General features: G+C 44.7%; 1 protein-coding gene across 2 annotated transcripts in view; it reads right to left on the bottom strand.

Moving 5' to 3' along the window:
• Positions 1-25,860, bottom strand: part of FCHO1 (FCH and mu domain containing endocytic adaptor 1) — a 61,350-nt gene that overhangs the window by 24,264 nt on the left and 11,226 nt on the right. For both annotated transcript variants that reach the window (XM_069105044.1, XM_069105063.1), the window contains exons 3-8: positions 20,939-21,030; positions 20,673-20,747; positions 20,152-20,293; positions 19,378-19,530; positions 1,483-1,587; positions 234-332 (exon numbers count right to left, since the gene is read on the bottom strand). In XM_069105044.1, coding sequence (XP_068961145.1) covers positions 234-332; positions 1,483-1,587; positions 19,378-19,530; positions 20,152-20,293; positions 20,673-20,747; positions 20,939-21,030 — 666 coding nt within the window. The remainder of the gene's footprint in view (positions 1-233; positions 333-1,482; positions 1,588-19,377; positions 19,531-20,151; positions 20,294-20,672; positions 20,748-20,938; positions 21,031-25,860) is intronic.

Raw genomic sequence — 25,860 nt, 5'->3', positions numbered from 1 at the left:
GGGAAAAAGGATGAGCGGCGATAGATTGTACCCCATGGGGCACAGATGCGGCAGCCCTTCCAGATGGGGCATCATTCAGCCTAGGCCCCCTTCCCTGGACTGAGACCACATTCTCTCCTCCCAAGTGAGCCCCTCCTCATTTACTTCCTCTTTTGAGGACTGTCTGTCTCCTAAGAGAGGCAGCATGTTGGGGCTGGGTGCCCACCTGCTCCTCCCTCCAGGCCTTGGCTCACCTGCCCAATCTGCACGTGTGTGTCTTCTACAGAGTGAGCATATGCTCCCAGGATGCCCTTCATGTGCCGAAGATGGGTCTCCTCGATGGCCTGGAAGCGCTGCCCATACACAGGAAAAAGGTCACACGATACCTGCTTGGCCAGCACCATCCTATCCCTCTCCTCTTAGGAAGCTTACCCCCAGGCCCTGAATTACAGCCCAAAATAGTCCCCTTTGGACCACAGGGATCTTATTCCTAACAGCCAGCTCTCACCAGGTCTCTAGCCAACCTCAGATACCTTCTGCGACTCCCCAAAGCCCACAAGGGGAAGACCTGGCATTCAAAGCCCCTCATAGGCAGGCCTCAAGTCCCCACTCCAGCCCTGTCTTCCCACCTCCAGTCCATGCATTCTAGATTGTAGCCAAGCTAGATGACTCACCCCCCCCCCCCAATCACACACTTTCTAGGCAACATGATTTTGTTCAAACCATCCCCTAGGCTTTGCTCTCCATCTCTGCTGACTGAATCCTAATGGTCCTTCCAGGCCCAGCTCAGATGCTCTATCCTTTCAGAAGTCTCCTCAATCTCTCCTCATCTCCACATCCTACAGTGAGTCTCCCAGTGGGATCACAGGCTGCCAGGCTGGAAGGGGTTTTAGGGCTAAGAGGTTTATTTGTAATCACACTGTAAAAGGGAGTGGGTTTGGAATCAGAAACCCTGCTCTGAATCTTGGCCCTGGTCTCTATTAGCTGTGTGACCTTGGACAAGTCACTTCATTTCTCTGTGTCTATTTCCTCATTTATAAAATGAGGGGACTGGAGTAAATCATCCCTACCAGTTCGGAAGTGAAGGTGGCCTGAATTCACAGAATATTCCATTTACTCTTTAAGGATGGTCCCCTCTACTTTATAACATGAGCTGAAGGGTCCTGGGGTCTATTTCTCCTCCTGAGTGGAGAGCTCTGTGAGGGCAGGATCAGAACCTTATCCAGTCCTGGGTGTCCTCCACAGCCCAAACCAGCCCAACCTGGACCCATCTCTGAACATTTACTGAATGAGTGGGGAGAAAAGGGGCCAGTGACGGGTCATGCTGGAGCTCTCAATGGCAGCCATCACAAGGAAGTAAGCCAGAGGATGGACAGACATCTGAGAAAATGCTGAGGGCCCTTGAAGGGAAGGCCACAGTCCCCAACTATCTGTTGCCAGGGTAACTCACTGGAGGGCACCTCCCGCACACCTGCCCAGCCTCAGTCCCCTGTGTTCTCATACCAGGGCCGACTCCAGCATCTTCCGCTCAAAATCGCCCCGGGCTGTATTGTACTTCTCCACACAGCGTCGCAGGGTCTCGGCTGCCTTCTTCGTCTTTCCCTCTACCTAGGAGGGGCACATGGAGACTTTTTTCTAATAATAATAACACTTTAAAAAATTCTTTTGCTTTTCAGTTATTTTTTCAAATGTAAATTTTTTGTTAGACTCTTATCATTGTGAAATATTGCTACTGAGGATCTTGTATCCATGGTACATATATAAGGAATGAACATAAATATATAAAACCCAGAGCCAATGGCAGCTATGTTGTGCAGTGGATAGAGAGTTGGGCCTGGAGTCAGGAAGACCCAAACTCAAATCCAGCATCAGACATTCACTGGTCATGTGAGCCTGTTCAAGTCACTTGACTCCTGTGTGCCTCAGTTTCCTCATCTGTAAAACAGGGATAATAATAGAACCTACCCCCCCCAGGGCTGTTGTGAGGCTCAGATGAGGTCATATTTGTAAAAGGGAACATAGCAAAATGCCCAGCACATAGTAAGAGCTATAGAGTACTTATTTCCTTCCCCTTCTTCATTCCCAGTGAATAAGTTGTCAAAGGGCATGAACAAACAATCCCCTAAAGAACTGCAAACAATTAACAACAATATGAAAGACTGCTCCAAATTACTAACAAAAAAAACCACATACAAATCAGTATCATTCTGAGGTCCCACCTCACACCAACAAAATGACAAAGATGATAACAGACAGACATAGTCAATGTTGGAAGGGATATGGGGGCAGCTAGATGGTGTAGTGAATAGAGCACCAGCCCTGGAATCAGGAGGACCTGAGTTCAAATCTGGTCTCAGAAGCTTGACACTTACTAGCTGTGTGACCTTGGGCAAGTCACTTAACTGTGACTGCCTTGGGGGGAAAAAATGAAGGGCTATGGCAAGGCAGGTACACTACTACTGTTAATGGAGCTGTGAATTGGTTCACCCATTCTGATAAAACAATTTGGAATTATGTGAAGAATGTGACTAAAATGTCCAGACTCTTTGACCTAGAAGTCATACTGCTGGGCATAGCACAAGGAGGTCAAAGATAGAACCTAAAGGCCTATGTACCTCCAAATAACCACAGAGGCATTTTTGATTGGTGACAAAGGTCTGGAAATAAAGTCGATTCCCTTCTATTGGGAAATGGCTAAACCAATCGTGAATTACAGAACTGAAGAGTTGGCAAGGATTTCAGTGGTCATCCCATCTGACTCACAAAGAAACTCAATTATTATATATAATTATATATTATAACATAATTGACAAGTGATCATGCAACCTCTGCTTGATGAACTCTAAGGAGAGAAAACTTAGCACCTTTCAAGGTAGCCCATTCCACTCTTGGACAGCTCTAACTTTTAGGAAGTTTTTTTTTCTGTCATTAAGCTTAAATTCACCTCTTAAAGCTACCAACCATTACTCCTATTTTTACTCTCTGGGACCAATTCCTCCTCTCCATGATGGCCAATAAAATACTTGAAGATCACTATTATGATTCCCCCTCCCCCAAGTATTCTCTTCTCCAGGCTAACCATGCCCAGATCCTTTAACTGATCTATCAGAGACTCAAGACCTTCAGTATCCTGATAACCCTTCTCTGGACACTCTCCAGTTTGTTAGCATCCTTCTTAAACCACGGTGCCTAAAACTAAACACCATACTATACAAAAGGTCTGATGAACGTTAAGGAAAACGGGTCTATCATCTCCCTGTTGTAGGAAGGGAGGCCCCTATTCATGCTGCCTAGGTCTGCTTTATCTTCTTTGGATGCCATATCACACTGCTGACTCATATTCAGCTTGCAGTTCACTAAAACCGTGGGATCTTTTTCAGGACAAACTGCTGTCTAATCATGCCTCTCCAATCTTATACCTGTGGAGGTAATTTTTGGTTCCCAAGGGTAAAACTTTACATTTATCTTTATGGAATTTTATCTTATTAGATTCGATCTGATGTTCTAGCTGTCAAGATGAATTCTGATTCTATTGTCTACTGGGTTAACTATTCCTCCTAGCTTGAAGTCATCTGAAAATGCAATAAGCCTGCCATCTATGCCTTTATCCAAATAATTGATAAAAATGTGAAACAGCAGAAATCCAAGTGGGAATCCCTGGGGCACTCCACTGGAGATTTCTCGACATGTTGACACTCGACCATCAACAACCACTCTTTGAGTATGGTTATCCAACTAGGCCTGACTCTATCTGGTTGTATTATCATTTAATCTATGCCTCCTCATCTTCTCCATAAGAATCATATGTAATGCTTTAATCAAAAGCTTTGCTAAAGTCTAGGTAAACTATATCCCTCACTTTCCCTTCATCTACTAGTGTAGCAATCCTGTCAAAAAAAGAAATAAGGTTAGTTAGTCTGGCGTGACCTGGTCTTGATAAAATATATGCTTGCCTAAAAGACTATTTTATGGAGAACTCACACAGGGCAAGCATTCACAGGGTGGTCAGAAGAAGCGATACAAGGACACTCTCAAGGTCTCTCTTAAGAACTTTGGAATTGATTATGTGACATGGAAGATACAGGCACAGGACTGCCCAGCATGGCGTGCCCACATCCAAGAAGGTGCTGTGTTCTCTGAGCAAAGCAGAATTGAAGTATCTCAAAAGAAACTCCAGATGCTCAAATTTAAAGAATTCACCTCAAATGTTCACATTTGACCTGTGGTAGAACATTCCGAGCTTGCACTGGTGTCTGATCAGTCAGACCACTGAAAAGTCGGAAGCACTGAAACTTGACTCTAGCATAGGGATATCACTTTGGTCCTCTTTGGGAATGAAGGACAATAGCCACTTCCATTTCTAAACATTCATCATCCATCTCTCTAGAAGTCTTCTCTAATATTTTCCCAGGAATTGAAGTTAAACTCACCAGCCTGTGGTTTGTAGATTCTGTTCTCTTTCCTTTTTTGAAAACTGGGACAACACTTGCCCTTCCCTAGTCTCATGATGCCTTGCCTATTTTCTATGGTCTTTCAGATATCACTGGAGATGCCTCTGCCATCATATCTGCTCATTTTTTCAGAACCAAAGAATGTAATTCATCCTTACAGTCATGGTCCGTGAATGCAATGGAATATCGCTTTGTTATAAGAAACAATGAATCCCAAGAATTCAAAGATACATGGGCATGGATACAAACTGATACAGAGTGAAGAAAGCAAAACCAAGGAACAATTGACACAAAGACAATAGCAATGGGAAAAACACAAAGAATCCCAACTGAACACTGTAATTAGGAGAAAGGCTCCTCTCACCCTTCTCTGCAGAGGCAGGGCTCTGGGGGTGTGGATTATCACAGAGGTTGTCAGACCCAGCTGATGGGCTGCTTGGCTCGACTGAACGTTTTTTTTCTTTTTATAATTTTTTTTTTAATGAGTGGTGACTCATTGGGGAGGTATGTATTCAGAAATGAAGGTGATGAGAAAATACAAGTCTAATACATTTTTTAAAACACCATTAAACTTCAATACAACTGAAATAAAGTACATTAAAGGGGTAGAATGTAATAAGCCTAGAAAGAAAGAGTAGATGGGGGAGAAGGGATTTAACCAAAGCACAAAGAGAGGAAGAGGAAGAACAAGCACGCATGAAAACATAAAGAGCAGAAGGGGATACAGACATGAAGGACAGTGTGGGCATTGCCACGTTAAAGGCAATGTATATTTAAAATAAAAACCGTAGGGGCAGCTAGGTGGTGCAGTGAATACAGTACCAGCCCTGGAGTCAGGAGGACCTGAGTTCAAATCCAGCCTCAGACACTTAACATTTACTAGCTGTGTGACCTTGGGTAAGTCACTTAACCCTACTTGCCCTGCCTTCCCCCTCCAAAAAAAACCAAACTGTACATGGCAGAGTAATGGTTTCAATCTTCTTTCTGTCCTTTGAACTTTATAACTATCAAGTTCATCTTTTTTTTTAAGGTTTTTGTCTTGTTTTTAAACTAGAACCAGACTGTAGAAGGCCTTAAATGCCAGGCTGGGAACTCTGTATTTTCTTTCAATCAATCAATCAGCATTTATCAAGCACCCACTATGTGCCAGGCATTGTGCAATAGGGAGCCATTGGAGATTTTTGAGCAGAGAAGTAACAAAATCAGATCCATGCATTAGGAAAAATACTTTTGAAGTTGCACGAAGGAGAGCTGTGCAAGAGAAAAAAGAATTACTCCTCCTTACTTGTACAGGGAGACCAGTGAGGAGGCAATTACAACTGTCCAAACAAAAAGGGATATGGAAGGGAGCTAGGGCTGTGATGATGAGAGTGAAGATAAGGGAGAACAGAATTGGAGAAAAGTTGTGGAGATCGATTTGATACGATGCAGATGCAGGACAAGAGGGAGAAGAAAACCTGACAAGTGAGCAACGTTTCCAGCCTCGATGACAAGGAAGTTGACAGTGCCATCAAAAGAAACGGGGATATTTAGAGAAAGCATAGGTAGAAGAAGAGCCCTGTCTTAGACTGGCTGAGTTTGGGATGCAGGCAGGTGTCCTGCAGGCAGCTGGAGACACAGGGTGGGAGTTCAGGCGCAGAGACTCAAATGGGATCCATAGACCTGTGTGGCAGTGATAGCTGAATGCATGGGAGTTGAGCGTAGATCAAGATCAATGGGCTATCCTCATTTCTAAAATATATGGAGAACTGAGTCAAATTTATAAGAATACAAGTCATTCCCCAACTGATAAATGGTCAAAGGATATGAACAGGCAGCTTTAAGATGAAGAAATTAAAGCTATCTACAGTCATAAGAAAAAGCTCTAAATCACTATTGATTAGAAAAATGCAAATCAAAACAACTGAGGTACCACATCACTCCTCTCGGACTAGCTAACATGTCAAAACAGGAAAATGATAAATGTTGGAGAAGACTGAGAAAATTGGAACACTAATGCTTTGTTGGTGGAGTTGTAAACTGATCCAACCATTCTGGAGAACAATTTGCAACTATACCCAAAGGGCTATAAAACTGTAAATACCCTTTGACCCAGCAATACCACTTATAGGTCTGTATCACAAAGAGATCATAAAAATGGGAAAAGGACCCATATGTACAAAAATATTTATACAGTTCTTTTTGTGGTGGCCAAATACTGGAAATTGAGAGGATGCCCATCAATTGGGAAATGGCTGAACAAGTTGTGGTATATGAATGTAATGGAATACTATTGTGCTATAAGAAAGGATGAGCAGGAAGACTTTCCAGAAAAACCTGGAAAGACTTATATGAACTGATGCTGAGTAAGGTGCACAGAACCAGGACTACTTTGTACACAGTTATAGCAACACTGTGAAATGACTAACTTTGATAGGCTTAGTTTTTCTCAGCAATGCAAGGGGCTAAGACAACTCTAAAAGACTCATGATAGAAAATGCTATCCACATCCAGAAAAAGAACTATGAAGTCTAAATGCGGATCAAAGCAGACTATTTGCTCTTTGTTTTTTTTTGTCTTGTTTCTTCTTTCTTGTGGTTCCTCCCATTGGTTCTAATTCTTCTTTACAACATGACTAAAATGAAAGTACATTTAATATGAATGTGTATGTAGAGCCTATATCAGATTGCATACTATCTTGGGGAGGGGGAGTAAAGGGAGAGGAGGAAATTTAGAATTCAAAATCTTATGGAAGTGAATGTTGAAAACTAAAATTAAATTAATTTTTTTTAAAAAGGGAAAAAAAGATAAATGGCTAGGAAGGAGTCAGAGTCATAGTGGTTACCCACAGTCATGGTGGAGGAGGAAAATAATGGAAAGGAGAACAAGAAGACACAAGTCAGACCAAGAAGAGGGTGGAGTAGAGGCAGGGACTCTCCTGAGCTCTCCCCCAAACCCCTCCAAATACTTCTACAGCAGCAGAACCCACAAAAAGACAGAGTGAAACAAATTCCCAGCCTAAGACAAATTTGGTAGTTTGCTAAAAGGAAGACCTTGCAGGAAAGGTCTGTTGCATCAAGTGAGAGGAGCAAAATCCAATGCAGGTTTCACCAGCACAGATGGGACTCCAGAAAACCTGAAGTGGGCCTTGGAGTGACTAAGTCAGTGGCATCAGTGGCAGTCTCCAGACCTCTCAGCCCACAGATGCCAAAGACAACTTACAAAGTCAGCAGAAAAGGTCCGTTGCCCCCGGGTGAGAGTGGAACACAGTCCAGTGTAGGCCACATCAGCACAACCCCGGCCCCAGCAAACCAGAAGCAGGCCTTGGGATGAGCTGAATCAACAGTGGCTTCTTTCACAGCTCTCAGCCCACAGAAGGTAAGTGGGTCAAACACCCACTATGTGCCAGGCATTGTGCAATAGGGAGCCATTGAAGATTTTTGAGCAGAGAAGTAACAAAATCAGATCCGTGTGTTAGAAAAAATACTTTTGAAGTTGCACGAAGGAGAGCTGTGCAAGAGAAAAAAGAATTACTCCTCCTTACTTGTACAGGGAGACCAGTGAGGAGGCAATTACAACTGTCCAAACAAAAAGGGATATGGAAGGGAGTCAGAAGGAGATTACAGGGGCCTTTTGGCTAGCACTGAGACAGGACTCTCTTGTTTAGCCCATACTTGGATCTGGGTCACAGGCCTTGGTGGCAGTCCCAGGGTGAGGAATACTAGCACAGCAGAGCTTGCAGCCACAGTGGAGGGGGTCCCTCCTCATAGTTCCAGGTCATAAAAGAGTGCCTATGGTTACTCACAGACCAGAGCATAGACCAGGAGAGGAGTAAACACCTCTCCTTAGAGCATACCACCTTGGAAGAACTGAAAACTTACAGATCCCTGTAAGTATCTCTGAAAACAACTGCACAAAACCCCTGAAGCTTGCGACAGTGCACCCTCCACCATGGAAACAGGATCCTACTTTAACAAAGAGTTAAAAGTCAGTCAATAGGCTAGAAAATGATCAAACAGCAGGAAAAAACTGAGTACTGAAAGTTACTGTGGTGACAAGGAAGACTAAAACACACCCAGAAGAAGACAACAAAGCCAAAGCTCCTACATCCAAAGCCTCCAGGAAAAATGTGAATTAGTCTCAGACCATGGAAGATCTCAAAAAGGATTTTAAAAATCAAGTAAGAGAAGTAAAGAAAAAATTGGGAAGAGAAAAGAGAGTGATGCAAGAAAATCATGGAAAACAAGTCAATGGCTTGGTAAAGGAGACACAAAAAAACACTGAAGAAAATAACACGTTAAAAAACAAACTAGGCCAAATGGTAAAAGAGGTCCAAAAAGCCAATGAGGAGAAGAATGTCTTAAAAAGCAGAATCAGCTAAATGGAAAAGGAGATCCAAAACTTCACTGAAGAAAAGAATTTCTTAAAAATTAGAGCAAATGGAAGTTAATGTCTTTATGAGAAATCAAGAAACACTAAAACAAAATCAAAAGAATGGAAAAAATAGAAGACAATGTGAAAACCTCATTTGAAAAACAACTGATCTGGGAAATAGATCTAGGAGAGAAAATTTTTAAATTATTGGATTATCTGAAAGCCATGGTCAAGGAAAGAGATTAGATATTATCTTTTATCAAATTATCAAGGAAATTATCAAGGAAAACTGCCATGATATTCTATTTTACCCTCTGGTTAAAATAGAAACTGAAAGAATTCACCAATCACCTCTTGAAAGAGATCCCCAAATGAAAATTCCTAGGAATATTATAGACAAATTGGAGAGTTCCAGGGTCAAAGAGAAAATATTGCAAGCAGTCAGAAAGAAACAATTCAAGTACTATGGAGCCATAGTCAGGATAACACAAGATTTAGCAGCCTGTACATTAAAGGATTGGAGGGCTCAGAATATGTTATCCTGGAAGGCAAAGAAGCTAGAATTATAACCAAGAACCACCTACCCAGCAAAACTAAGTATAATCCTTCAGGGGAAAAAAACCGGACATTCAATGAGATGGAGGACTTTCAAGCATTCTTAATGAAAAGACCAGAGCTAAATAGAAAATCTGACTTTCAAATACAAGACTCAAGAGAAGCATGAAAAGGTGCTATGGAAAAAATTCATTAGAACCGAAGAAAGATCTTGTCTTGGAGAAATCTTTCATTCTAGCCTTTCTGCTCATGAAATGGTTTAAGAAGAAATTCTTAATATTCTCAGTGAATGAGATATTTCTACTTCATGGTCCTGAAACAATTATGCCATTGAGATGACTCAGTAATTTTAGGAGCAAAAATGTGTTTCTTCAAGTTGATAAATGCTTCCTATTTGATTAAAATGCATTGATCTGAGTGCAAAAAAAAAAAAGAAAAACCCAAAGTAAAGGTCTTTTGGGGTTTTGTTGTCCTTTGTTCTTTTTTTTTTTTTAAAGCAATCGGGGTTAAGTAACTTGCTCAAGTTTACACGGCCAGTTATTTCCGGGTGTGGTGCTGAGTATCTGAGCCCGGATTTGATCCAGGTCATCCCGACACTGGAGCCAGTGCTCTTTACTTGCTGAGCCACCTGGCCACCCCTGTCCTTTGTTCTTGAAGAGGACCAAAATGACATCACTATATCAGAGTCAGTGTATACTGTGTCTGACTGAGTCTGATCAGACCAATGCAAGCTTGCAAGGCTCTACCGCAGGTCAAGCACAAATAGTTCATATGAACATCTGGAGTGGAGATGTCTCTAAATTTGAGCATCTTACATTTCTTTTGAGCTACTACAATTCCGTTTCAGTCATAGAACACAGTGCCTCTTTTGATGAGGTTAACTGAAGGCATGCTAAGCAGTCCTTTGCCAACATCTCCCATGTCACACAATTAATTGATTACAAAGATCTTCAGGGAGAACTTGAGTGTGTCCTTGTATCGCTTCTTCTGACCACCATTTCCTTGAGTGAATTTTCTGTAAAATAGTATTTTAGGCAAATGTACATTTAGTATTCAATCAATGCAGTCAGCCTATACCAGTACCATGCCAGGAAACTGAATCAGTTCCATTTGAATTGTCTTAGGAAGATTCTGAAGATCACCTGACAGGATAAGGTATCAGACACTGAGGTCCTCTCTTTAGCCTAACTTCCAAGCATTCAAACTCTATTGTAGAGAGCACAACCAAGAGAAAGGAAAATAATGAAAGCCACAAAAAGAAAGGGTGTGCAGGAGGAGAGGAAGGTGGTTAACAGTGTCAAAACCTGCAGATGGCTCAAAGAAGATGAAGATTAAGAAAAGCCCAACGGCCAAAGCAATTAATTAGTCATTGGTGACCTCTGGAAAAAATAGCATCAATAGAGTGGTGGGGGTGGGAAGCCATAATGCCCAGGGTCGAGGAGTGAATGAGTGATGAGGAAGCAGAGGCAGGAAGTATGAAATGCTCTTTCCAGAAGCCTAGCAATCAAAGGAAGAGACACAGGATGATAACTGGAAGGAACGGTAGGACCAAGATAAGAATTAAAGATAAGAGAAATGCTATGCCTGTGGGAAGAGAGGAGAGGCCAGGAGAAAGAGAGAAATTGAAGACAAGAAAGCTTGGGAATGATCCTCAAAAGAGGAGAAAGGAGAGGGAATCATGGGCACAAATGGCAAGGTTGCCTTGGAAAGGAGAAGGGTCGCGTAATCTTCTAAGATAGGGAGATATTTTCAGATGTGAAAGACAGGAGTTGGGGAATTCATTGTAGACAGCATCAACTTCAGTAAGAAAACAACAAAGTCTTCTTCTGAGAGGGGAAATGAAAGTTGGGGGCTTCAAATGGATCATAAAATTATAAGACACGGAAGGGACCTTGCATACTACACATGGGCAAGGATGCCCTCTACAACGTATCCAGTAAGTTATCATCTGGCCATTTCTTGAAGACCTCTACTTAGGATGACCACCCCTACCCCAACCATGGCACCTCATTCCACTTCTGCTTAGCTCAAATTGTAAGGAAGCTGGTCCTGACTGCAAGCCTAAACACACCTCTCTTTGGGGCCAAACAATAAATCTAATCTCTCTTCCATATTGAAGCTGGTTACCATGTCAATCCTCCCTGAGTCTTCTCTTTTTCTAGAATAAACTTTTTTTTTGCAGTGAATATGGTGACTTTGTTGATGGTACATAACCAAGGACTCTAAGCTTCTCCCCACTACTACAGGGATGCCTTCAGGCAAAGATGTGAAGGGGATCCTTAGGATAGGGACACAGGTTAGAGATGAGGCCTCCTCAATTGGAGAATTCCTTTTTTGTCTTCAATTAATGCTTAGAAGGCACGAATTCATCAGCCTTCACCATTGTGGCCAGTCTTCTTTGGCTACTCTTTGGTCCCTCAATGTCCTTTATAAATGGCACCCAGAATAAGAACAGAACAAAATATTTCATTTCACCTGACCACGTCAGAGGCTGGCTAGACTATCACATCTCTGGGCCTGTAATCTCTCCCTCTCTGAATGTGGCCTGACAGTGCTGATTTTTGAGGTAGTTATATTGCACTGTGGACTCATGGTGAATTGTTGCTGTTTAGTCCTTTCAGTCCTGTCTGACTCTTAGTGACCCCGATTGGGGTTTTCTTGGCAGAGATACAGGAGCAGTTTGCTATTTCCTTCTCCAGCTCATTTTGCAGATAAGGAAACTGAGGTAAAAAGGGTTAAGTGACTTGCCCAGGGTGATACAGCTAGTGTCTGAGGTCAGATTTCAATTCATGAAAACGAGTCTTCCTGACTTCAGGCTCTATCCACTGAACTCCCTTGTTGCCCCATATTGAACTTGGAGTCCACTAAGACCTCCAGCTCTTTTGCAGGTGACCTGCTATCTAGTAAGGCCTTCTTAGTTTTTTACTTGTAAATCCCATTTTTATTTAAACTTGGCTGTAAAATTTTACATTTATCTCTATTAGATTTCATCTTATGTTGTGATCTTTTGGGATCTGATGTTTTAGTACTGTATCATTTGTAAATTGCATAAACATAATGCCCCTGCCTTCATCCCAGACTTTGGTGAAGGACAAAGCCATGAAACCCTCTGCTGAAGACTACTTTCTAAGCTGACATCAAACTATTAATGACCAGGCCACCCAACTTGTTCCGAATCCTCCTGTGGTGGGATTCTGTTCACAAGAGATTCAAACACTTGGCTAAAACTGAGATAAACTGTGACAACGGTAATCCATTTATCTAGCCATTTAACAACCTAGCTGAAATAGAAAATCAGATAAGTCTGACAAAGCCTGCTCTTGATAAAGCTATGCTCCTACTGGGGGACCTAGCTTCCTTTACTAGATGTCCACTAAACAGCCCATTCACAATGCGCTCTGGAATTCTGCCCAAAATCAAAGGGAAGCTTACTGGTCGACAGTTTGCAAACGATGCCCTTTTTCCTTTTTTGAAAATGGAAACATTTGTCCTTCCCTAGTGCAGTAGCACCTTTTTCATTCTCCGGACTCAGGGATCACATGCGTTAGTTCTTCCAATTCGCAGGGAGAGAGTGTATCTGGACCTGGACCTCATGAGGTAGTGGAAAGAATTCCAAGTCAGAAGGCCCAGGACAGGCCACCAGGGCAACTGCTTACTTCCAGTGTGACCTTGGGCAAAGTCCTGCAACTCCATTTTCTCACTTTTAAAATGAGGGGGTTGGACTAGATGGTTTTTCGGGTCATACATGACTTCTCAGGTCACATCTAAATCCCCTGATCCCAGGACTTCCTGGCCCTAAGGATCCCTAAAACTCCTGATCCTATAAATCCCAATCCCTGAGTCTTCCTGTCTCTAAATAAAGATCACTGGATCCCCTGATCCCTTATCCCTACATCTCCTGATCCTCTAAAACTCTATCCCTGGATCTTCCTGACTCTAAGGACTCCCAGATCCCTTATCCTGATTCACCTGTTCCTGTAAGTTCCTACCCCTGAATCTTCCTGACCTAACCCTAAGGATCCCCAGATCCTATGATCTCCTATCCCTAAATCACCTGATCCTATAAATCCCTATCCCTGAATCTTCCTGAACCTAAGGATCCCTAGATCCTATGCTCCCTTATCCTGAATCTCCTGGCCCTATAAATCCTCACCATTGAATCTTCCTGACCCTCAGACCAAGAGTTTAGGAGCTAGATTACATTATACAATCTCCCTATTTATCTTGAGCATCCACTCTCTCATTAGCCATCATGGGTCTATTCCTTTCCAATCCAAAAAATCTTTCTCCCTGACTGAGAAAACAGAATCAAAACCAAAGTTGATCAGTTCTGTCTTTTCTCCACTCACTGTTATTAGCTTCCCATACATTCCAGGAAGCAACCTCACCTCTCTGAACCTTCTGCTCTACCCCAATACAGCTCCAAAAAACTTGTTTGACTTTTCTTCCCTAGTTCCCCTATTCTCCCACTATTCTTATAAGACCATGCCCCACTCTTGTGTTCATCCTCAGTCATCTGACCTCGGTCTGCCTTGGTCTCTTTAGACAAATCCTTCTTTTCTTCTTCATTGGAATTATTTCTCTTTTTGTTTTTAGAATTTTACTCTTGAGAACTTCCTATCCTTCCTGTGCTCTTTTCTTATGGGATTTTAGTCTCATATTTTCAATAAAAAGGACTTTTTGTGTGTCTCATGGACTCCTTGGGCAATCTGGTAAAACCTAATACTACTATGGTTTGTTACCTACATTGATAATTGATAGGAACGCTCAATTTCAGGGAGATATTAACAAAAGTAAATGTCAATTTTTTCCCCATTCAAGTTCATAGAGTCCCTGAAATCCATCTACAGACCCCAACTGAAGAAGTCTGTTCTAGATCCTTGGAAATCATAGGGTGTAAAGGGGTTCCATCCTCTCACCCCTTTGAAATCTGTTCTCCCCAAATCTGGGATACAGGTCAGATTATATTTAACTCCCCTTCTTTATTATAGATCTTAAACTCAAGTGCTCACTTTTCCCCAGGGTTCCAATCATTTCTTCCCTAACCGTCTCCTCACTGAAAATGCTCAGGTCCAGGAAAACAGGACCCCTAGTTGATTTCTCCACTTTTGGAAGGATCTTATAATCATTAAGCAAGTTAAGAAATTATCAGCTACTCTGCTTTGGAAAGAGAAAGCTCCAGCTCAGGGGGAGGGAACCCACAGCCCCAAGGTTGCACGTGACCCTCTAGGTCCTCAAGTGTGTTCGTTTGACTGAATCCAAACTTCACAGAACAAATCCTCTTACTAAAAGGATTTCTTGTGTAAAACATGCACTCATTTAAAGGCTGCACCCAAGGACCTAGAAGACGACCTGTGGCCTCAACTCTACAAGTTCCTCAACCTGGTGAGTCCAGCTGATGTCCAGATAACTGAAGTCTCCAACTCTGCTGTAACATATCACTGCACCCTAGCTTATCACTGGTTTCCTTAATCTCCTGTCTATTTCCTGTCTCCCCAGGTGGCTTATTATGGTCACAATATCCCTAGCATTTCTATCTCTGTTGATCTTCACCTGAACACTCTCAACCATATTCTACTCTACCATTCTGGTCCCTGGATTCCCTTATATAAGTGTATCTTCTTTTTTTTTTATATACACACATACACACACACACACACACACACACACATATATATGTATATTTGAATATTTGATTTTAAAACTTTCAATTCCAGATTCATTCCCTTCCCCCCCTGCCACCCATCCCCACTGGGGAGACAAGAAGTTCAGTATAGGTTGTACATGTGTGGCTAATGCAAAACAATAACGTAGTAGGTGTATTGTAAAAGACTGACTATATTTCCCTCCCTCCTATCCCACCTCCCGCTTGTTCTATTCTCTACTTTGATCCTGTCCCTTTTCAAAAGTGGGTGCTTCCAACTTCCCTCCCCCCCCAGCCTGCCCTCCCTTCCATCATCCCCCCTCACATCCCCTTCCCCCTATTCTCCTGGAGGGTGAGATCCCCTATTTAGTGTGTATTTCCCTCCCTCCTCAGGCCAGATTCAATAGGAATAAGGTTGACCTATTCCCTTTTGCCTTCCTATTCTTCCCCTCCATTGTAACCATTTCCCCTTGCCTCTTCTGTATGAGATAGTTTGCCCCACTCTATCTCTCCCCATCTCCTCTCACTTATATTCCTCTCACCTCTTAATTTCACCTTTTAAGTATCATCCCTTCCTGTTAAATTGGTCCTGTGCCTTCTATCTATGTATATCTGTAAAAGTATATACACACATTCACATATGTATTCATGTGCCCGCATACCCTCATATAAAGACATATATATGTATATATATATATATATATATATATATATATATCTAATCCCTTCAACTACTGAGAAAAGTTTCATAAGTTACAATTATTGTTTTTCCATGTAGGAATGTTAATAGTTCAACTTTGGCCAGGTGGCTCAGTGAGCAAGAGCACCGGCTACAGTGCTGGGACGACCCAGATCAAATCCAGGCCCAGACACTCAGCACCACACCCAGAAACAACAACTGGCTATGCAACCCCGAGCAAGTCACCCAACCCCGAGTGCTTCAAAAAAAAAATAGTTCAACTTTGATAGGTTCCTTATTATTTCTTTTCCCTGTTTACCTTCTCATGCTTCTCTTGCTTCTTGTATCTAAATGTCAAATTTTCTATTCAACTCTGATTTTTTCAGCAAGAATGCTTGAAAGTCCTCTATTCCACTGAATGACCATATTTTCCCCTGAAACATGATACTCAGTTTGGCTGGGTAGGTGACTCTTGGTTTTAATCCAAGCTCCTGTGCCCTCCGGAATATCACATTCCAGGCCCTTCGATCCCTCAGTGTAGAAGCTGCCAGATCCTGGGTTATCCTGATTGTGTTTCCACAATATTCAAATTGTTTCTTCCTGGCTGCTTGTAATATTCTCTCCTTAATCTGGGAATTCCGGAACCTGGCTATAATATTCCTAGGAGTTTTCTTTTTGGGATCTTTTTCAGGAGGTGATCGGTGGATTCTTTCAACCTCTATTTTGCCTTCTCATTCTAAAACATCAGGGCAGTTTTCTTTGAGAACTTCCTGGAGGATGCTTTCTAGGTTCTTACTTTGGTCATGGCTTTCAGGTAGTCCAATAATTTTTAAATTATCTCTCCTGGATCTATTTTCCAGTCAGTGGTTTTTCCCATGAGATATTTCACATTGCCTTCTATTCTTTCATTTGTTTGGATCTGTTTGACAGCATCTTGATTTCTCATAAAGTCATTAGCTTCCATTTGCTCCAATCTAATTCTGAAGCAATGATTCTCCTCAGTGAGCTTTTGAGGTTCTTTTTCCATCTGGCAAATTCGACTTTTTAAGGCATTCTTCTCCTCATTGCCTTTTTGAGCCTCCTTTGCCACTTGAGTCAGTCTGTTTTTTAAGGTATTATTTTCTTCAGTCAGGCTGTTGACTCTCATTTCATAATTTTCTTGCATTGTTCTCATTTCTCTTCCCAATTTTTCCTCCACTTCTCTTATCTGCTTCTCAAGGTCCTCTATGGCCTGTAACCAGCTTGTATTTTCCTTTGAAGCTTTTGGTGCAGGAGTACTGACTTCACTGTTTTCCTCCTGTTCCATGCCTTGCTCCTTCTTATCCCCAAAATAGGAGTTTAATGTTGGAATCTTCTGTCTGCTTTGTTTCCTCTGCCTGCTCATTTTGCCACTCAATTATTTGACTTTTGGGGTTTTTTTTGCCACAGTAGGACTCTGCCACCAGACAGGGGAGTTTTCGTCCCAAATGCTGGGGTTTTCTCAGCTGCCGGAGGTATTAGATGGGTGCCCATGTATCTTCTTAATAGAGAAGGCTACTCTGCTTTCACAGGCTTTTTACTAATCTTCTCTCTCTTGAAAAGAAACTCTGAAAGTCACCTTCCAGCCAGGGGTCTCAGTCTTTCTTCTAAGCTTCAGTGAATACCCAGGAGGCCACATTTGCCTGTTAGTGTTACGACCTTTTGAATTTGTTTTTAGAGATATGAGATCATGGATCCGGAATTTTATCTCCTGTGAACTTCTGCATATCTTGGCTACTATTCTCATTCCTACATCGTAACCACTCTCTTATGGGATGGACTTTGTAAGTACAACTAGACAGTTTTCTCTCTTCTCCTTTGTTATCTAGATTAGATTTGCTAGACTCCAGGAAAATACATTCTTGCCACCACTGGCATTTAATCCTTGGCTTGGAGGCCATCATTCTTATATTTTAAGCTGTGGTCCAGAAATATACATCCTACTTTCCCATACCATCTTCTTAAGCCAAGAGTTCTTAACCTCGTGTGTGTGTGTGGGGGGGGCGGGCGGTACGTGAACCTGTGGCAGGTTCCCCAGCCCTGGTGTATGTCATGGCCCCCACTGGTGGTCTGGTGAAGCCTAGGAACCCTTTATCAGAATAAGGTTTTCAAAGGCATTAAAAAGCATGACAAAGGAAACCAACAATACTGAAATAAAATTATCAAAATATTTTTTCAAAACAAGTTTATGGGCTCCAGGCTAGGAACCCTTGTCTTCAGCAATCTGTTTACTTTCCAAATCTGCCTTTCACTCCCAAAGTCCTTGCCACCTGTGCCCCTAAGGGTTTTCAGCTACTCACTTGAGCATTCCTAACCCTTGGCAAAGCTTTCTAGATTCCTTTGGGAGTTATCATCTGGGCCGACGTGAATCACCAGAAAAGTCATTATCACAAGCTGCAAAGTCTTAGGAGATTCTCCTTCATATTTTGGGCTTACACCCCAGAAGCTGACTGTGATAGGCAGTAAATCTGAGATAGAAGACAGATTGTAGGGCAAGAGTGCACAATTAGTCAGACAGCTGATTTCAAGTGAGTCTGGGCTATGTGAATTTGGGACTTCCTAGAGGTATCTTAGGAACAGTCAGAGAAGACAGTGGATGGGACCAAACTCAAGCTGCTGGGATTCCAAGGGAAAAGACAAAGGATTTTTGAAGTGGTTAACTTTTGGGCCAAAAGAATGAAAGGAAGAAAATAAGGCCAAGAAGGATGAATAGGGCAGGGGGAGGGAGATGTTGTTCAATTGTTCAGTGGTGTCCAATTCTTTGTGACCCCATTTGGGGTTTTCTTGGCAAAGATACAAGACTGGTTTGCCGTTGCCTTTTCCAGGTCATTTTATGGATAAGGAAACTGAGGCAAACAGGGTTAAGTGCCTTGCCCAGGGTCACACAGGTAGTAAGTGTCTGAGGCTGGATTTGAACTCATGAAGAGAAGTCTTCTTGATTCCAAGTCCAGTGTCTACCCACTGCACTACCCAGCTGCCCAATAGGTGGGAATAGGGAAGGTTTTAGAAACTGGAGATCCCAATGAGGACAAAGAATGCACTTAACGGTGAAGCAGGGGCAGAGATGATCAGAAAGTCAAGTGAATTCACCAAGCATTTATTAAGCAGTTACACATACCAGGCATTGTGCTGCTAAGCTCTGCAATGAGAGGCCCATAAGAATTTAGGCTGCAAGGAACCTTGTAGAGAACATACAGTCCAAACTGTCCTTCTTTACAAATGAGGAAAATGAGATTCAGAGAGTGGAAGGGACTTGCCCAAGGTCATAAAGTCAGTAAGTAATGGAGTCCGGACTTTAATCCAGGCCCTCTGACTTTAAGTCCAGACACAAGCACTCTGAAGGGCTATCTGGGTAGAGAGGAACTAGGTTTGTTTTGCTCAACTCCAGAAGTCCCCTGTCCCCTTTCAAGCTGTTATAGTTCAAAGAGTCCTTTTCAGTTTAAAAACCACTTTCACATCCATTCTCTCATTTGACCTTCATAATTACCCAAATGATGGAGGAATACTGTCAATCATTTTACAGGTGGGAAAACTGAGGCTTGGAGAAGTGAAACCAATTAGGCAAGGTTAGTGGACTCTCCTGACTCCCACTTTCCTGACCCTTCCTTTGGATGTCAGCAGACATGGCAAGGTGCCTTAGGTCAGGCAGAGGCTCCAGGGCCAGCCAGGCTCTGTCTGGGCACTCATGCCCGCCTTACCTTATCAATCTCCTTCTGATTGGTGCCTTCTTTTCTCAGTCGCTCAAGTTCCAGGCACCTGCTAACATAGCTCTCTCTGGACTTGGGCAAGATCTGGGAGACACCATGTAGTGCCTGGACAGCTTCCAGGGTCCCCACAGCTTCCTCCTTGCACTGCAGAAAGAGTGGGTAGGGAAGAGAATTAGGGAGGCCCCCTCCTTCCCAAGAAATTCCTTTCTTGGGAATCCTCCTCCCAGGCCCCTCCCCTGGGCTGCATCTACTCTGGAGACAAGTTGAAAGGACATCCTGGACGTCATGCCATATGAGGGGTGCGATCACTCTGAAGGGCTACCAGAGGAAACGGTTTAGGCTCACTCTTCTGGGCGCTGAGGTTTTCAGCTTAATATAAGGATCATTCATGTTATCATAGATTTAAAAGGGAAAGGGAACTTAGAGATCATTATCCAAAGCCCTCATTTGACAGATTAGGGAACAGAGGCCCAGAAAAGTTAAGGGACTTGTCCAGAATCATCCAACAGGATTTGAACCCAGGGAAAAAACCCTAATCACCAGACAGAGCAGGCTTCCTTGGGAGCAGGACACTAGAGGCCCAGAGCCAGAGGCCTGACAACCACTTATAGCATCTAATAACATCGGTACATATTAGACTGGATAAGCGGCCCTTGGAGGGCTCCTGCCAGCCTGGGGCACCTAGTTCATCTTAGACAATGGTCTGGGGGGTGGGGGAGCTGGGAGCAGAAATGCCAAGGTAGGAGGAGGATGCCCTCTGGGTACCTTCTTGTGGGCTTTGCTCTGTTCCTCCCCGTAGCGGACCACGTCCTTGATGAGGTCATTCAGCTTCTTGGTCAGCTCCATGTGGCACAATGCCAGCTTGTCTGAGGACACCCGGAACACCTCCCAAAGCGGGGCGAAGGTCCTGTGGGCACCAACCAATAGTCATGTGGTCCTGGGCACACTCACAGAGGGTTCCTCTCCTCGTCACAGGCATGTGCTCACACACACACACACACACACACACGCACGCGCACACATGCACACACCCCTATAAGTCCCCTACTAGATAAAGGGGATATGCCCATGATCTCCCAGGCTCATGTGATAGAAACATCTGCCCAAACTGGTAGGCTTGGCTACTGACCGGACAGACATTAGCATGTGTTTTCAGGGATGAGGGATACTTCCATACAAACGCCTGCATCCCCTTTCCCCCAGGGGCCAGTGGAGTCAGCGTCCCTCACTTCTTTCCCAGCTCCCCCATGAGGACCCCTCTCACCCTTCCCCCCACCCCAGCTCACCCCATGGGGGTCCCATTGCCAGCCATCTTTGCCAGCTTCGCCATGGCCTTGGAGTAGGTCTCTTCCACCGTGGCCCTAGAGGGACAGAAAAGATGAAGGATTTGGTGGGTAGAGAGGCTGGGGGAGAGGGGAAAAAGGTTGGAGGCTTGGGGGAAACAGTGACCCTTTTTCTCTTTCTCTGCACAGGGGCTGGGGGTGGGCAACAGCATGGGAAAGGGAAAGCACAGGTCTGGGGCAGGGGGCGCTGAGAGAGGGAGGAGGGTTACCTTTCTCGGATGAAATCAGCCAGCTCCTTGGTAGAGACCTGCCCCTGCTTCATGCTGTGGTAGAGAACGTCGAAACCGTGATTCTTCTCCCCCTGGAGATGGGAGTAAATGGTATGTCTGTGAATGAGTCCAGATGCCCTCCATCTTGCACATCCCTGCATCTGCTCTGAGAGCCCTCCAAACTCAGACAATCCATTTTCTAAGAGACCTCCCAGTTTGAATGTTCTGTGTTCTAGGGGTCCTCCCAACTTGGGCATTCTCTGTTCTGTGTTCTAAGGTCCAAATATGCCCTTCTGGGGACTGGTGTTCCTGTAAGAGCTCTCAGAAGGGGAAACTGAGGCCCAATACTGGATCAGTCATCTTCAATGACAGAAAGATCATTAGAGTTGGAACAAACCTTAGAACATGGAATGTCAGAGATGGGAGGGCCCTTAGAGAATGTCAGATCTGGGAGAGCCTTTAAAACACAGAATATCAGAACTGGGAGAGCTCTTAGAACACAGGATGTCAGATCTAGGAGGGCCCTTAGAATACAGGATGTCAGATCTTGGAGGGCCTTTAAAACACAGAATATCAGAGCTGGGAGAGCCCTTAGAACACAGGATGTCAAATCTAGGAGGGCCCTTAGAACACAGTGTCAGAGCTGGGAGGGTCATTAGAACAGAATGTCAGAGCTGGAAGCGGGCCTTAAAAATCATCTGAGACACTTCATTTTAAAGACAGACCCAAAACAGGAAATGGATTTGCCCAAAGTTACAGAGAGTCAGGAACAGAATGGAAATCTGAAGCTAGGCACTAAATTCACCTTCCCCTAGATAACACAGCCTTGGTTGTCAGCAAGGAAGCTCCCACCTTACCCAGCCCTGTGCTTTGATAACATCCACCGTCATTATGATGACAGCTGGTATTTCAATAGTATTTTAAAGTTTGCAAAGTGTTTTTCCCATATGCTCTCATTTGATCTTCACAATAATGCAGTGAGAGAGGTGCAGTTATTATCCCCATTTTACAGATGAGGAAACCAAGGCACAAGCAGATTAGGTGATGACTTGCCCGGAGTTATATAGCTAGTAAGGACCCAAGGCAGGATGTGGGTTGAAATGGATTAGATGATCTCTGGGGTCCTTTTCCAGGTCTCGCTCCTATGATCTCATGAATTTTGGCAGGGGTAAAGTCAGATTAGGATTGGGGTCTCTAGCAGAGGAGGCAGAATGAGGAGGGCCTTGGCAGGCCTGGGAGCAGGGGATGGAAGCAGCTCCCAGGGCTGGGGTGTGGTAGGGGCTGGGGGTGGGGTGGACAGATGGCCCAGAGTCTAGAGGGGGAAACAGGGAGAGATGGGGATGGAGGCAGCCTGGGGTGGGGTGGGGGTGGCAGGCTGCCTGTCAGGCACCTGCTAGAACAGAGCCTGTTCACATCAACCCCTGTGACTCCAGCCCCCAGCGTTCTGGCTGGCACGTCACACAAAACAGCTTTTCTTTTTGCTGCTTAGCTCCAGCCAAGTCCCCCCGGCTTGGCCTGTACCAGGCAGGTCTGCCCAGTGAGTGGCCTGAGTCCCCCCAAATTCAGAAGTGCAGAATTGGAGGATGTCAGAGTCAGAAAGGACCTCAGCACAGCCATCCAATCCAAACCATGTCCTGAGGCTGACCACAGCCAAAGGTGGCCAGCCAGGCTTTGCTTGAAGACCTCCGAGGAGATGCCACTCACTCCAGCAGGAAGATTCTCGGCTTATACTGGTCTCCTTGCTTCTGGCCCTGCCCTTTGGGACCACGGCATGTTTAACACATCTACCACACAGAAGATGGCCACCACAGCAGCCCCAAGTCTTCTCTTTCTCCAGGCTAGATGCCCCTCAGGCTCTTCTAACTGCTCTGCTGATGGCCTGAGCTGAAAGCCCTTCCCCATGCCCTCTGATCAATCAACAACCATTTATTAGTCACTGGCTAAGGACCAGGCTCTTTTCTGGCTTATCCACGTCCCCCCTAAACCAAGGCACCCAGAAGTGACAGGATACCCCAGCTATGGTCTGAGCAGGGTTGAGGACAGAGGGGCTACCACCCTCCTGTCCATGCATGGTCTGCTTCCCTGACCACAATCTGAGATACCGTGTATCCCCGATAATAAGACACTGTCTTATTAAATTTTTTGGACAGAAAAACACCAGAGGGCTTATTTTCAGGGGAGGGCTTATTTTAATGAACATTGACAGCAATTTTAATAAACAGGTAATGTGAACAAAAAAATGTACCTTTATTCAATAAGCAAATCACTGGGGAAGAACAGGATGACGCGCTTACTGCTGTAGCTCTGATTGGATGCAGCTCGGAGCGCGGTGTGCGTTTCACGGGGGGGGACAGTGCACACAGAGGGTACCATAATGTAGCGTGTAGCGCAGGGGATCACCTTCACTACAGTAGCAATCTCAATAGGGCTTATTTTCGGGGGAGGGCTTATTTTAGAGGAATCTTACACAGTAAGGGGAGGGCTTATTTTTGGGATAGGTCTTATTATCGGGGAAACACAGTACCATCGACTCTCCTGGAGATCTGCCATGCTGCTGACACCTCTTGGCAAAGCAGCTCAATTCAATTCATTCAGCAAGCTTTTATTAGCCAATGGAGCAGTCTATAGGCATTTATTAGACACCTACTAGACACAAGCATGTGTCTGGCACAGTTCATCAGAATTTCCCCCAATTTTATTTTGGAAAAATTGCTGTATGAGTCCAAGGCTGGCTCTGGCCTGGGAAAGATACAAAGAAATGCTAATTGCAGGGGCAGCTATGTGACCCAGTGAATAGAGCACTGGGCCTGGAGTCAGGAGGACCTGAGTTCAAATCCAGCCTCAGACACTTAACACTTACTAGCTGTGTGACCTTGGGCATGTCACTTAACCCCAATTGCCCTGTCTTCTCCCCTCAAAAAAAAAAGTGCTGCCATCTCCCACTCTCTTGGGTTTCACAGTAATGGACACAGCTGGCCAAACCCTCTGCTGCTGTAGACTTACCATGTTCCCTCACAACCTGTCTCTCCTCCTGACATGCCTATACCTTCCAGGGGCCCCCACCTTGCCATCACCAAGGCTAGAAACCACCTCCTCACATTCAAATATGCCTCACGTCCTGGTCTTTCTCCAGAATATTTCTTCTACTCATTTCCTCTCCGTCCCACAGTCTCTGCTGCAAATTTTTTCTGCTGTCCAGTCTCTGTCCCCCCACAGGCCTCTGGATTCATCTCCTGAGTTCCAACACTTTCCACAGTTCCCCGGAGCACACAGAAGAAACCTCAGCCCTTAGGCCTCACATTCAATGCCCTCCATGAGTCGCTCCCAGTTTCATGCCTCCCTTCACACACTCTAAGCCCTGATCGGTTCTCCCCACCTCCTAAAAATGCCCTTCGCCTTCATACTGATCTAAGACATCCATGATGGGAGGTCCTCCTCCATCTCTGGGACACCCTGGAGGCCCCCCTTTTGTTCGACTGGTCCAGGCCTCTGGTGGCCAGCTCCTCCCAGGGCAGTTGGCAGAGAAGTCACCAGGCCGGCCACCCTAGCTCTTTTCCTCCTCTCGGGCTCTGCTCTGGGCTTCTCCCTGACCAGGCCCTGGCTAGGGAGCCCTCCAGCCCCCTCCCCGACTAGGATGCAGACTCCTCAAAGGCAAGGACTGCCCTTGGGTTTTCAATTGTTTTTCTTTTATTTGTATCTTCATGATTAGCAAAGTACCTGGCACAGAGTAAGTGATTAACAAATCACTTCAGGGGTGGCTAGGTGGTGCAGTGAATGGAGCGCAGGCCCTGGAGTCAGGAGGACCTGAGTTCAAATCTGGCCTCAGATACATAACACGAAAATTAGCCGTGTGACCTTGGTCAAGTCACTTAACCCCAACTGCCCTGCCTTCCTCACCCCCCCCCCCCAAAAGCCAAAAAACAAATAAACAAACAAAAAAAACAACAAAAATAACCAAATCAGGGTATCGGGGTGGCTAGGTGGCACAGTGAATAGAGCACTGGCCAGATCCAGCCTCAGACACTTAACACAAAAACTGGCCGTGTGACCTTGGGCAAGTCACTTAACCCCAACTGCCCTCTAACAAAAGCAAGAAAGAAGAAGAAAAAAAATAACCAAATCACTTCAAAGGACTTCTCAGTCCAGCTCAGGGCACTTGGCCTCTGGGAGCTTTCTCAGCCCCTCCAGGCAACATGGACCTCTCCCTTCTGGGAGCCCCACAGAACTCACTGTTTATTCAACCCAGGGGCTACTTAGCACATCATGTCTCATACTATTAGTCATCTTTCCATATGTGAGAGTGCATCTCTCCTGTGAGCCTTTAAAGAGGGGAGGAGAGGGGAGGGGAAGGGAAGAGAGAGGAGGTGAGGGGAGGGGAGACAAGACAAGGGAGGGGAGAAGAGAGGAGGGGAGGGGAAAAGAGAGAGAAGAGAAGGGGAGGGAAAAGAAGGGAAAGGAGGAAAGGGGAGGGAGGGAAGGGGAGGAGGGAGGAGAGGGGAGAGGAGAAGGAAAAGGGAGGCTGCAATAGGCAATGGAAAAATTTCTTGGCTAGGAGTCAGAAGACTTGGGTCCTAGTTCTGCCTCAGACACTAACTGGCTATGAAATTTTGAGTAAGTCCCTTTCTCTCTGGACTCAAGTTTTCTCTTTAAAACTAGGGTAGTGGAACAAATGGTTTCCAAGGACTCTCCCAGCTCTGCCATCCTGAGTTCTAAGGGCCCTCCCAGCTCTAAAACTCTGTGTTCTGAGGGCCCTCCCAGATCTGACACTCTGTGTTCTGAGGGCCCTCCCAGCTCTGACACTGTGTTCTGAGGGCCCTCCCAGCTCTGACATCCTGAGTTCTGAGGGCCCTCCCAGCTCTGCCATCCTGAGTTCTAAGGGCCCTCCCAGCTCTGACATTCTGTGTCCTGAGGGCCCTCCCAGC

The sequence above is a fragment of the Petaurus breviceps genome, unplaced genomic scaffold (assembly GCF_028583685.1).
Source record: "Petaurus breviceps papuanus isolate PSGF00001 unplaced genomic scaffold, PetGlider_PUasm1.0 103, whole genome shotgun sequence".
Taxonomy (NCBI): Eukaryota; Metazoa; Chordata; class Mammalia; order Diprotodontia; family Petauridae; genus Petaurus; species Petaurus breviceps.
Note: the sequence above shows the minus strand (reverse complement) of the source record. Positions and strands in the feature narration are given on the sequence as shown.